At 48.4% G+C, this 12,975-nt stretch overlaps 4 protein-coding genes across 4 annotated transcripts; all 4 read left to right on the top strand.

Moving 5' to 3' along the window:
- Positions 1-2,267: 2,267 nt before the first annotated feature.
- N7489_004974 (uncharacterized protein) lies at positions 2,268-2,681 on the top strand (the record flags this gene model as incomplete). Its single annotated transcript, XM_056710726.1, has 1 exon — positions 2,268-2,681. One exon carries the CDS (start codon positions 2,268-2,270, stop codon positions 2,679-2,681), a length of 414 nt encoding a protein of 137 aa, XP_056569147.1.
- Positions 2,682-3,285: 604 nt separating this feature from the next.
- Positions 3,286-5,904, top strand: N7489_004975 (general amidase-B; the record flags this gene model as incomplete). The annotated part of the gene is made up of 6 exons (XM_056710727.1): positions 3,286-3,332; positions 3,390-3,540; positions 3,604-3,831; positions 4,296-4,559; positions 4,648-4,923; positions 4,999-5,904. The coding sequence occupies 6 exons, from the start codon at positions 3,286-3,288 to the stop codon at positions 5,902-5,904; spliced, it is 1,872 nt and encodes a 623-aa protein (XP_056569148.1).
- A 3,978-nt stretch (positions 5,905-9,882) lies between these two features.
- N7489_004976 (reverse transcriptase) lies at positions 9,883-10,912 on the top strand (the record flags this gene model as incomplete). The annotated part of the gene is made up of 2 exons (XM_056710728.1): positions 9,883-9,919; positions 10,002-10,912. The coding sequence occupies 2 exons, from the start codon at positions 9,883-9,885 to the stop codon at positions 10,910-10,912; spliced, it is 948 nt and encodes a 315-aa protein (XP_056569149.1).
- A 68-nt stretch (positions 10,913-10,980) lies between these two features.
- On the top strand, positions 10,981-12,120 carry N7489_004977 (uncharacterized protein; the record flags this gene model as incomplete). The annotated part of the gene is made up of 1 exon (XM_056710729.1): positions 10,981-12,120. One exon carries the CDS (start codon positions 10,981-10,983, stop codon positions 12,118-12,120), a length of 1,140 nt encoding a protein of 379 aa, XP_056569150.1.
- Between the last annotated feature and the right edge of the window lie 855 nt (positions 12,121-12,975).

Consider the following 12,975-nt stretch of genomic DNA (forward strand, 5'->3'; position numbering starts at 1 on the left):
AACATAGGAGGAAAAGCCAGCGATTGTTTGGGTGTGTTGTCCGACGAATTTGACGGCGACTCATTAACCACAGTGATGGGTGCGCAGTTCATGTACATCTCTCGATTGCCGATACGATTAAACCATGTCCAGGCCAGGGTATATTTCCCGGGTGCAATACCGTCAGGGATCGCGAAGTGGAGTTGGAGAGAATGGTCCGACTCGGCACTCCCATCAAGATTTCTGGGTCCTTTTGTAGGGCATCCCCCTTCGTAGGACTTGATGTCTTTCCATTCCGAATTCTTTGTCGGTTCACGATCACTGGTGAGGCTCACCTGGCAGGACCCACCGCCATGGGTGGCGCTGCCCAGAAGCTTGATGATATTGTTGCTACCGGTCCGATAAGTCGCCTCTACAGTCGGAACAATAAAGTCACCTGGGGATATCTTGCAAGGAAAGTCACTACCATCTGCTGCAAGTAGCGAGTTGTCAAGTGTCTTTCTACTAGATCCGTAGGGCTCGGGAGACGTCATCCTCAGGTGCGCATAGGTCGGCGAAAATGCAACTGCCTGCAAAAGTAGACACCATTTCACGAGTATCATAGTAAAAGGAGAGATGACCTCCTGTGGTCAAATACCGGTTAGATATCATGTAGCTGAAGGTTATACTAGGTTTGGCTGCGGCTTATATATCTCCGAAGTGCACATGAATGCAAGGACGCTTGAACTGTTGAGGCTGCCGCGGATATGTCCATCACAAAACCACAGTGCGGTCTAGTCCTGCTGTCCTTCGGCTTAAAGTGCGCCGCAGCAGATAACAGGTCGAAATTTGGCTTTCGAGACCCATGTGTTTGTACCGATTGACTGGAACAAGTAGTGAGCCCATCATTGTGATAAATGTTCTCACATCCAAAGGGAAGTGGAGGTCCCCGTTTAAGTGAGTCGGGTCGACTCACCACTCCTTGTATGATCCGATACGAGTTCAACGATGGACTTTGCCTACTAGCATCCCCTATTAAGGCCAATGCTGCTAACATACTGCCCTTGTGTTGAGTTCCCCTTGTCACAAAAGTAGGGCTCGCCATGGACCGCCATTTATCTATCAAGTCACTACTACCAAACTTGAATCCTAAAATCGTCCGCTCAATCCCTCCTTGATTTTATACTCCTACTTCGTGTCCGCTCTCCGTCAGAGCCAGCGAAGAATCCCAATATGGATGTTCAGCCAAAGGTGAGAACCAACCCAGCCGACGCAGTGAACCAAAAAGCACGCAGGAGAAGAAAGTCCCTTTTCAAAAAGGCCTCCGAATATAGCTCGGAATGCGATGCCGATATCCACCTCGTTCTTCGGATGAAGAAATCCGGGAAGATCTTCGCTCTGGCCTCAAACACAAAAGATTGGCCTCTTTCCCAACATCAATTAGTAAGTTCTCTGCATCATCGATCTCGTCGCCAGAAAGGTACTAAATTGATTTCTAGAAGTCCTATTATCCTACACCCATTCAAATGTCTCTAGGCGACCCAGAGTCCAAGCCGTGAATCTCTTCCATGCTAGCAACAAGTGTCACCCTCAATTGGATACCCTTGTAGGGGTATCCTGATTGTTCAGCCAAGCCCCTTGCAGCTTATGTCCCTCACAAAGTCATTCTCCCCCTATCACTTATGTGTAGGATTCAACCTCCGGGGACTTCCGTCATGTCCTATGAATTATAACATCTGCGCTGCGCCCCGAAGATTGGTCAGAGTCGATCAACCTTATTATTCATGTACATTACAAATGCTGCGGAAATGTATTACAAACTTGGTTGATCACGTTAAAGGGTATGAACATTCACTTCCACTGAAGGGACTAACGATGAATTCATGGTCCGAAATGTAAATTCTTTAGGAATCAGAGGTAAATAAAACTCCATCACAGTTCAAGATTGGCGCTCGCCTAGTCAGATAAGAATTGCCTTGCTTTACGCTAAACCTTCTCTCAGCTTTCATGATTGTTCCAAGTACGAATTGCAATGCAGGGCCTGGTTGCTCAATCAGGTTTACCTCCAGTGGCCTGAAACCGAAAGGCATCTTGGCAAACATCGCTGGACAACGAATTTGGGTGCAGATAGTACGAGAGTTGTTTGATGACGTATCCCTTGTAGACTTCTTCGCTGATCTGTAAATGTTCTGATTCTATCCCATCCTGCGACGTAAGGTTATACGGGGTCCCTGAAGCTCAATTTCTTGAATCTCTGTTCCACATGTGATTTTTTGACAATGCTAAAACTGATTTGTTATTCCTAGGGCATGCACTGGATCTACCCTAGCATTGGCGGTGCTTTCTTCGGATTTGGACTGGGCAGTATTAGCAATGCGACTTTGACACTGGTGATTGATAGTTACCGTGATGTAGGTCATTTTATTTCGATATCACTTTGTCGATGGTTTTGTCTAACCGTTCGCTTTCAACTGATTACCGGTGACGCCTTCACGGGAATAGCCTTCCTCCGTAATGTCGTCAGCATTGGAATCCCATTTGCAATTTCGCCCTGGATCAAGCGCGATGGTCTCCAGAATATGTTCATTGCCTGCGCGTTCATCAATCTGGGTATCTCGCTGCTCATCATTCCTATGGTGTTCTACGGCAAACAGTCTCGTCGTGACTTGGCAGCACGCTACTATCGCCTCGTGGAACAGCAGGGTCACTCGCATGGTGAGTGATGGGATTGCGTGCTTACCAAGGAAACGATGGAATGCATGTTGTGGGGAAGTACCGGGGGGCTTGGAATATATTTATTGATCAGTTCTGTATAGCTTAGTATTGGTAAAAATGAACGTGCTGTTGTAATGTGATAAGGAAAGAAAAAGAGTAGTTCGTTGGCGGATTAACCAGAAAAGCAGGAAGTTGCGAGTATACAGAATCCTCAGCTTAAGAAACAAAAAGGTGTAGATAATCAATACACCTGTCTCATACCTAGCCCATAGGAGAATAGTTTCTGCATATTTATCTGCGATGTAGGCCCAACTTTGGTAGATTTGACGCATAGATTTGACCCCGGATATACAGTAGTTGCTAGTCTAAAGGTTCGGCTGAAGATGTTTCAATTACATCGCAAAGGCTGATAAGGTGAAGGGGTCAACCTTCCTGTTTCGAAGACCTACTGCGGGGAGCTCGCGGAACTGAAATATCTTCCATTTATGTAGATACAGTGATTCGGGGCTCGATAAAAGCCGCTGGATTCCTGCAATAATCTCATGGCATAGGCTGGCTTCACAATCCACTTGCACTTGATACATTTAACCACTTAAATTGTCCAACTCCACTATGTCGCCCGCTCCGTCGCCCGGAAACGACGTATTCCTTAATGGCCCGTCCATGCGGCAACCCGCCTTGTCCTAGCTGTACAGACTGGAATGCGACATCGCCAGAGAGGAGATCCACGTTGGTGCTCCTCACGACGCGGGGATTGTCCGTAGTGTCGCCAATATCCTGGGCGGAAGCATCAAGGGCCCCGGGATTGAAGCAACTGTCCTGTCTCTAGGAGGAGCTGACTGGGCCACGGTGATCAAGGGAACCCACGTATGATTAAGGACAAGATATTTTTCAGAAGCGAAAGATACATCGCTAACAAAGTCTGTCCAGTCGATGAAGCTCGATGCGCGGTATACGGCACGAACCTCCGACGGCCACTACCTCTACATTCGCGCCCATGGCCTGTATCGCCCCGGTCCAGGATCGGACTACGCGAAGCAAGTCGAGCAAGACTGGACACAGCCCCCGAAGGCCACGGTCACCCAAGACGATGTGGAATTTTTCTCGCATTTGCGCCTGGAGGCGGGACCTGGTCCGTACAATTGGTTGAATGGGCTGGTATGTCTTGGCGTGATGGTTTGCGAAGGTGAGAAAATATGGATTGATGCGTACCATCTCACGAACTTCCCGGGGATCAAGCCGGAAGATGTAGTTGCCAAGGCATGAGAAATAATTTGAGGAATGAGAGGAACATGAGGGCGGCAGTTAGAAAACCGTATAAACCGATCGCTACAAGCCAATGAGAATTCCTCGTTTGTCGTTAGCCAAAAAGCCAAGCAACTACTAGTATCGTAGACTATTCCCAATAAGGAATGCGGACGCACCATCGAGGCCGCGGGGTCCGGTGGGGAATTCAAGTATTTTATCCAGTACGGAGTACGTGAGGGGTACATGGGAAGCTGGAATCAAGAAGGTATATAAACATGGTCGTGGAACCACAACAGTAGAGAAATCTATACTCGAAGAAATCTCTCCCTCATGGCGACCGAAACCCCCAAACCTCTCAACCCACCGATTGGCAGGAGTTGGTCGCTCGCAAGCGCCGCGAACGCCAGGACAAAATCCCCCATGAATGGACTCTGAGTGAAGATATTCTGAAAGATGTACCCGCTCATCTGTTGGAGTACGATCTCCCGCGTCGCAGTGGACTCCTATCTGATCTCGAGCTCGATGTCACGGAGAACTATACCGCAACCGAGCTGTTGATCAAGTTGGCGTCGGGACACGTCAGCTCGCTGGTAGTCACGACGGCCTTTTCGAAGCGTGCAGCTATTGCGCAGCAGGTGGTAAGTACACGTTACTCTGGTCAACGCATATTCTCCACTTTTTTATAAGTACGTGTCATCTAACTCGCATTGCCTTCGGTGTGAGTAGACTTCCTGTCTCACAGAGACCTTCTTCCAGAAAGCCCTGGACCGAGCTCGCTTCCTCGATGAATACCTCCAGCGAGAAGGAAAACCAATTGGTCCCCTCCATGGGTTACCTATCAGTCTCAAAGACAGTTTCTGCGTCAAGGGCGTCCAATCCACGGTGGATTACGTGACCTGCTTGAACAATGCCCCGGCGACGACAAACTCGGCGCTGGTGAAGATGTTGCTCGAGCTGGGAGCCGTGCTATATGTCAAGACTAATATTCCCCAAACAATGATGGTAAGCCTGCCACGCCACAATTCCAATCACTATCTACAGACGGAACTCAATCAGAACTAACATCTTAACAATCAGACCGGAGACTCGGAGAATAACATCTTTGGCCGTACCCTCAACCCGCATAACACTGCCTTGACTGCGGGCGGATCAAGCGGCGGCGAAGGCGCCCTAGTCGCATTCCGAGGCTCTATTCTCGGCGTGGGCACAGACATCGCAGGATCAATTCGCATTCCATCGCTATGCTGCGGTGTTTACGGGTTCAAGCCAACCACTGCTCGTGTCCCATTCGGGGGCCAGTTCTCCGGCGCAATGGAAGGCTTGCCAGGTCTCGTTCCCTCTGCGGGTCCACTTGGCCACAGCCTTGCAGACTTGAAGCTCTTCATGGACACAGTCATCGGGACAGGCAAGGCCTGGGAATATGATCATACAGCCGCTGCCGTACCGTGGAACAAGACCGCGACGGTGGGTAGCGACCGTAATGGAAGTCTCACCGTCGGCTTGTTGTCCGAAGACAAACATTTCCCCATCCATCCTCCTATGAGACGGGCTCTGGATCGTGCAGTCGAGGCACCGACCAAGGCAGGCCACCGGATTGTGCGTATCGAGAATAACACGAACGAGGATCTGTCGGTGGCATATGCATCGCGATTGGCATTCCAGTATTTCACCTACGGTCCCCACGTGGATAATATCGACCCTAGTGGGGAGCCGCTGGTAGCCTCGGTAGCTAAGTTTGCTTCTCCGATGTTCTCGGGTCCATGGCCTGTGGAACAGGAGCCGGATCCCCTCAACAAAGTGAACGACCTGCATGTGGCCCGAGAGAAGGTCCTCAATGCCTGGCGTCGAGAGTGGATGAAGAAGAAGCTGAATGTGATTTTGGCTCCGTGTTCGCAGAATCCGGCAGTCGGATATGATACTTATGGCTGGCCCCCTTATACAGTGATGTGGAATTTGCTTGATGTGAGTTCCTGGTTTGGTTAATATATGCCTCGGTTTATGGGGATAACCCGATACAACCCAGGTCTACAGCAAGAAAAAAGTTCCAAGATTTGGAATGGGTCCGCCCGGCTAAAAGGTCTGGGAACCATCATGATTTCGAGATCTTGTACTGTAAGACCCGTCGAGGATTTGGAACCTTCTACACAGGATGCTAGCTGCCCTCAGATCACTCTCTAAGAACTACTTGCGTATCATGGTGCAGGGACTACTTACAGTACCGCATCGATAGCAAAATGCAGACCTAATTTTCATCCTCAATATACACAAGTATTCCCCAGAACACGTCCCGTCGAACTTGTACATATAATAGAGTCTTGAAGGAGAGAAAAATCCTTTAAGAAATGGCCGTCGCAGAAGACATTTTCAAAAGTCTTCAACTGACGCGGGCAAATGTCCTGTATCACCAATCTAGGTCTAGTGGCACTCTGAACTACACCAAGAGAGAGGCAGCCGGATCGCACAAGTCCGACTGAAGCGCGATCGGAAAGTTGCATGTTCCCCTCACTTGTTAGCCACAGCTGGTGTATGTAGCGATGCTGCGAATCGACTACATTGGATTTTTTCTATGTACAGGCGTGTCATACTGCTTCTGTTTCCTCGTCTCGACAGAACTCCTGGTTTCTTAATTCTAAGCCAACAATATTTCTATATCTACCCAATTCTATACCCAATACTAAATTTGATTTTGATGTTGTTAATGTAGTGGCTTTGACACCAATGTAATCTTTATACTAGAGTCTCATAACCAAAGTGGTTTCAAAACCACTGTGGTTTAGAACCACTACCTTTCACTGTAGTTCTTTACGATCGTGTATTTCCCTGCAACTGCGTAAGGAGTTAGATGCACCTGCATTTAGTGATATTTCTGTGAGACACAACCTTATGTACATCCATACTTATTGCTGGCCCGTCGGTGGTTGCGGCTCCCCTTAGTTTTCTGAGGTACAAAACAGAGTTTTTTCATATTTGAACGAAGGGTGGGTTTTTTCAAAAAGGGCAAACAAATCAATTTTACATAAGTTTTACACAACAGCAGGGAATTGATAACTAGGGACACCCCCATATTACGTAATTTAGATTATTAGGTAATACAAAATATCATGTGATTTGTATCTGAGATACTCTTATTCTCTCCATTATTTACATGGTACATGACCTTCGTGTATGCCCAACTATACCGCATGCAGTACATTCTGATGGTGCTTTTTTCCTCTTCTGTATAGGCTCTTCAACTTTCTTTTGCTCTATCTCATCACGCTTACGCTTCTTAGGCTTTGGCAATGGAATCAGGGGCTCTAAGAGTGGAAGATGCTCTGATATGTCCTCTGTGTCACTAAGGCCAATTCGCCAGAATGGGTGAATATCTGATAATGGAATAGCTGCATTACCCTCTAGTAAAGTAGCAATCCGATGTGCGCAAGGTAGACCCATCGTTCTTGAGAATGTATTTGTACAGGGAGATATAGCGGCCCCAAAATGATTCGGGGGCAGTAGCTGGTGTTTTTCGACAAGGGCTGAGATTCTGTTGGCGACGACTGCTTCCAGTACCTTTCCAAGCGTGGCCAACAGCGAGATTGGGCGGTATGATTTCGGCAACGATGGGTCACGCCCACCCTTGGGTATCACCACGATCTTAGCAACCTTCCAAGCGCTAGAAAAGTAGCTGAGTCGGAGTGATGCTTGAAAGAGTTCGACGACCCATCGTTTCACGGTAGGCCACATCTGTTGCCACACCACCACCGGCAGCGCGTCTGGTCCGGGGGCTTTCCACGACGCCATCCTCATCAGAGCCACCTCGATCTCGTGTTCAGTAATCATTTCCATCGGGAGGGCGTCCGGCCACGAGCTGTCTCGCGGCGGCTCATCCTGGATATCGGGCAGCGGGGGAAGAAGGTCTCAAGGAGTGCATGGGCCTTTCCCTGGTCATCATTGATCGTCTGATCACCCGAGCGCAGTGTGGGGACTATTCCCATGGATTGGTCTCCCGGCTGGAGGTATCGAGCCGCTTTCCACATGTTGTCGGTGTCATTAAGGAACTCCCCCCAATGCCGTCGCTTGGTGTCAAGGATGGCTCGGTGGTACTGTCTCCGTAGGCATAATGCCGTGTCTTCCAGAGCAGTAAGGTCGACTCCATATCGCCGAGCTTGCGTGCACCGATTTCGGGCCCATGTGTAGGTGTCTCGCAATGCCGTCAACTCCGAAGTCCACCATCTTTTGCCGTATGGGGATGGCCGCGCAACCGGGACTAGCTGGCGAATTGCTGAGCTGATCCTGCCAGTCAAGCGCCCTGCAGTCGCGTCCAGTTCCGAGCGGTCTGTAATATCTACGATCCCCGTCTCTAGGTCTCTTAGCTCCCTGTTGATGTCGGCCCATGGAGCTTCGCGGAATGAGAAGCGGGTTGTCGCGAGTTGTGGGAATTGTTAGGGACACCTCAAATTATGTAATCCAACTAATTATATAATGTATAATATCATGTGATTTGTATTAGAATTACCATAGCAACATCATTCTAAATGCCTATACCATAGTCTAGTATAAATCCCCTAGCTCTGCCCCCTAATTCTCTCAGCTCTTTAGATCTCTACCTCTCAGATTTATCAGATATGGAGCCCCCTAAAGAGCAGATCTTTGATAGTAGAGAGCTGCTAATGGCCTCTGTACGTCAGCATGCTCTCTCCCACGGCTAGCTATCACTATTATACGATCAAATGCGAATCGAAATATATGCCTAGGTTGTGATCGTGGTGGCACCTACTATGATCGAATCAATGCGCCAGATGGGGCAAATCGAAGGGTAACAAATGCACGTCGAATTAGTTGTCCATTTAGACTATATGGAAGAAGGTTTCCAGATAGTGAGAAGTGGGAATTAAAGGTACGTAACCCTAGTCATAATCATACTACTAATAATATGATAGATCACCCTATAGCTCGCAAATTCACAGAGGAGCAGCTTCAAATTATCCTTCATAGGTCTGAGGTTGGATCGAAGCCCCGTGATATCCTTGCTCTAATTAAAAGAGAGCATCCTAATACCCTAGTTACCCCTAGGGATATCTATAATGCACGAAGTGCTTTACGAAGACAAAAGCTTGGTAATAGTACTCCCCTTGAGCTTCTAATCAAAACTCTACAGGAAGATTATTGGAAATATGCTATTAAGCAGGATCACGAAGGCCATATCCTCTTTTTTATGTTTGCGCATCCAGAATCAATCAAATATGCTAATAAGTATAATAGGATTTTCGTACTAGATTGCACTTATAACACGAACCGACATCAAATGCCTTTATTACATATTATTGGCATATCACCCCAAATTCGACATTTAGTATTGCATTCTGCTTTATGCAGAATGAGAAGGAAGAGAGTTATACTTGGGCTTTAGAGGCCTTTTTCTCCTTTCTAAATCCCCTACCCTTTAAACCAGTTCTTTGTACTGATCGAGATCTCGCTCTATTAGGTGCACTTGGGGTTGTATGCCCTAGATATCCGCATTTACTTTGTATATGGCATATTAATAAAAATGTGACACAAAATACAAAGCAGCATTTCGATACGAATAATAAGCATCAAGAATTTCTCAAATCTTGGGTTCAGCTAATTTATTCTAGTACCGAGGATATCTATAATATAAGGCTTTTAGAATTTGAGAAGCATAATCAATCCTTCCCCCTACCCTTTTGATATATTAAGGATACATGGCTAACTTATGAAGAGAAATTTATAGTTGCGTGGACACAACAACACCTACACCTAGGTGATTCTGCGACATTCCGAGTTGAAGGCTCGCATGCCTTTTTAAAAAAGCATATAGGAGCTTCAACAGGGGATATGTTACTTGTATTTGAAAGGATTTCACAAGGTTTACAAGCCCAACATGCTACGCTTGAATATGACCTTATAAGAGATCAAATTGAAAAGGTAATAGTACCATCACAAGAGCTTTACACTAACACCATGACTAGGACCTCTCGATATTCAATCAGACGAATTAGTGAGCAAGTTTCAAAGGCTAAAAGAGCTACAGAAATAGCGCCGGAGGCGATCATGCGAACAAGCGCTCAACACTCTGATAGGAAAGATACACGATGCATGGCGCGAGGGCAAAGTCTTTAGTCTCGTGAGCTTCGATGTGAAGGGTGCCTATAACGGTGTGGATCCGGGTGTCCTATTGCGGAGGTTACGACAACGAAGAATCCCGGAGGTCCTAATCCGATGGGTTGACAGTTTCTGCTCCTCACGACGAGCGTCGATCGTCGTGAATATGTATCAATCCGAGGAAATGGCCATCGAGCAAGCGGGCCTTCCGCAAGGCTCGCCGCTCTCTCCTATTCTCTTTCTGTTCCTGAATGCAAATCTGGTAGATGTCTCCCTCACCAGACGAAAGGGAGCAATCGCTTTCGTCGACGACTATACTCGATGGACTGTGGGCTCGTCTGCTGAGGCGAATACAGCTGTACTGCAGCGGAAGGTCATCCCACGAGCGTCAGAATGGGCGGCACAGTCTGGCGCGGCTTTCGAGGCAGAGAAGACATCGTTCATCCACTTCACGAGGAACCAGCGGCAGCGCCAACTTCCCACGGTCCCGCTACACGTGAATGGAGCGACTGTCGCCCCGGCGCCTGAAGTCAAGATTCTCGGCGTGATACTCGACCAGGGGTTACGGTTCAAATCACACATCGGAAAGGCTGCGAATAAAGGAATGAAAGCCGTCCTTGCACTGAGACGACTGCGCGGGTTACCTCCTTCGGTAGCTCGCCAGCTCTTCACCTCCACAGTCGCATCGAAGATTGACTATGCGGCATCGGTGTGGTGCCCTTTACGACGGGATTCTAGTGTTGCGGCAGGAATTGTACGGCCGTTCGAAGCCATCCAGCGAGTCGCTTCTCAGGCGATCGTGGGCGTGTTCCGAAACACGGCCCTCGCCATCGCCGAGGCAGAGGCGGGGATTGAACCGACGGTCGTACGCCTCGAGCACGCATCCTGAAGCATTGGATCGTCTGCCACACCTTACCAAAGGATCACCTGTTCTGGTCCTGTCGGGCGGCGACCGCAATGCAGGATGGGAGTTACCCGTCACCGTTCAAAATACTGGCAAAGTACGGACCACATTGCTTGTCTGACGTGGAGGTCATTCGACCCTTCCCTCTAGATCCGTGGCAACGGTCTCTCAGCGAGTTGATTGCCACCGTCGGATCCGATATGCATGAGCTACATGAAGCCGGCCATGCCCGCCTGTGGCTGTTCACCAGCGTCAGCGTCCGCAATGGTCTGGTCGGAGCTGGACTAGTTGTTCGCGTTAATCAAGTCGACATTGCCTCGTCGAACCGGACGGTCGGCAGTGATGACGCGCTCAACGCTCACTACGTGCAGCTGGGGGTGGTGTTAGAGGCTGTCTCGTACATCAGGACGCTGCTCCCTCGCATCCAGATGTCGCCGTGGAAAATACACATTACGATTGTTGTGAACAACCCTGCCGTCCTGCTTTCTCTTGCAAAACCCCATCTCCAGGGCGGCCAAGCTCTCATCACCCTGATCACTGAAGAAATTATTCAGCTGTCGGAGATGGGCGCGAAGGTCAACCTGCAGCCGCCAACGGAAGAGGACAATGAGCATACAGCACGAACGCATAGCCTAGCACGCGAAGCAACAGTAGAGAACAGCGAAGTCAACCCCCCGCCATGGGCGCGAACCCAGCTCCGGGCGTCGGCGTTGCGATGGGCACGGGCCAATGCTAAACAGCACCGGAAGGACAACTTCCAACAGTCGACCACAGGCCAGTTCACACGCCAGCTGGATTCAGCTCTCCCAGGACCTCACACAAAGATGCTATATGATTGCCTGAATCGGGAGAAGGCGTCGTTACTAGCCCAACTCCGCACGGGGCATGCCAGTCTCAATGGGTATCTTCATCGAATTGGCAAAAGTGATAGCGATTTGTGCGAGTGTGGCATCGAGCGCGAAACGGTCCAGCACTTCCTACTTCGATGCACACGGTGGAACGAACAGCGTCGAGGGCTGATTGAGACAGCAGGGCCTCATTTTGGCAACCTACCGCGGATGTTAGGTGGAAAAGCAGAGAGTGTAGACGGGACAAGCGAGCCCAACGGAAGAGCATGGAAGCCCGATATCAAGATCGTCAAAGCTGTCATCGCGTTCGCTATGGCGACGCAACGGTTGCTTGTTGAAGGATGAAATTGAACGATGGCTGCATTACAAAAGATCGCGCAGTGGTCAACCCACCAAATGTACATATTCAACGGAGCAGTGCACACTAGCTAGGGGGCTGCATACGACCCAAGGTCGTGAAAAGCCTGAGGAATCAATAATAATAATAGTTAGTTAACTAATAATAATTTTAGTTAGTTAGAGAATTTTACCATCGTGAATTTACCAGTACGCTCGCCATACACCTAATTTACGGTTCCTTGTAACTTGGCACTACTTTAGTGAGAGCAATATATATCTTGTAAGTGCACCTCACGTTTAATTCACCTCTAGTTTCTACTAACATTTATGATCACTGCTTTTAGTCAAATACCTAAGGAAAACAGAATACACATCTAGTTCAGTTCATTACTCGAACTAGTTATATCTACCATTACTATCAACGCGGGGTTGATAATATCATTTATTTTTGAAGTGTGAAGACTAGAGAGCCTGGAATAGCAGCACCACTTGACTAATTGAGACGCCCAAAATGTCGTTTATAAAATAATAATCTAGAACGGGGGCATGCCTTTCGAGCAAATTTCCAGGGTGTCTGGGCGGACTCCGGACAGTCCAAAGTCTGCCCACGCTAAATATGCATGTGTCCCACTACCATATCCAATCGTAATTCATAGAAGTTAGAGGCCATAGCGTACATGCGCGATCTATCAGATCATATCTTTTTAGGTAGACCAACGGTCATAACACGCGAAGCACCCTATTCCATGAGTTTCTGTGGATCTTTCCCCTATTATTCTTCCTCAGACTCCGGTACTCTTGAATCATGTCTCAAGATAGACCTCGCCTCGTGCTCTTTCCACGGTAGCTAAGGTCTAGACC

Source organism: Penicillium chrysogenum (genome assembly GCF_028827035.1).
Source record: "Penicillium chrysogenum strain IBT 35668 chromosome Unknown utg000002l_segment0_segment0, whole genome shotgun sequence".
NCBI classification, from domain to species: Eukaryota; Fungi; Ascomycota; class Eurotiomycetes; order Eurotiales; family Aspergillaceae; genus Penicillium; species Penicillium chrysogenum.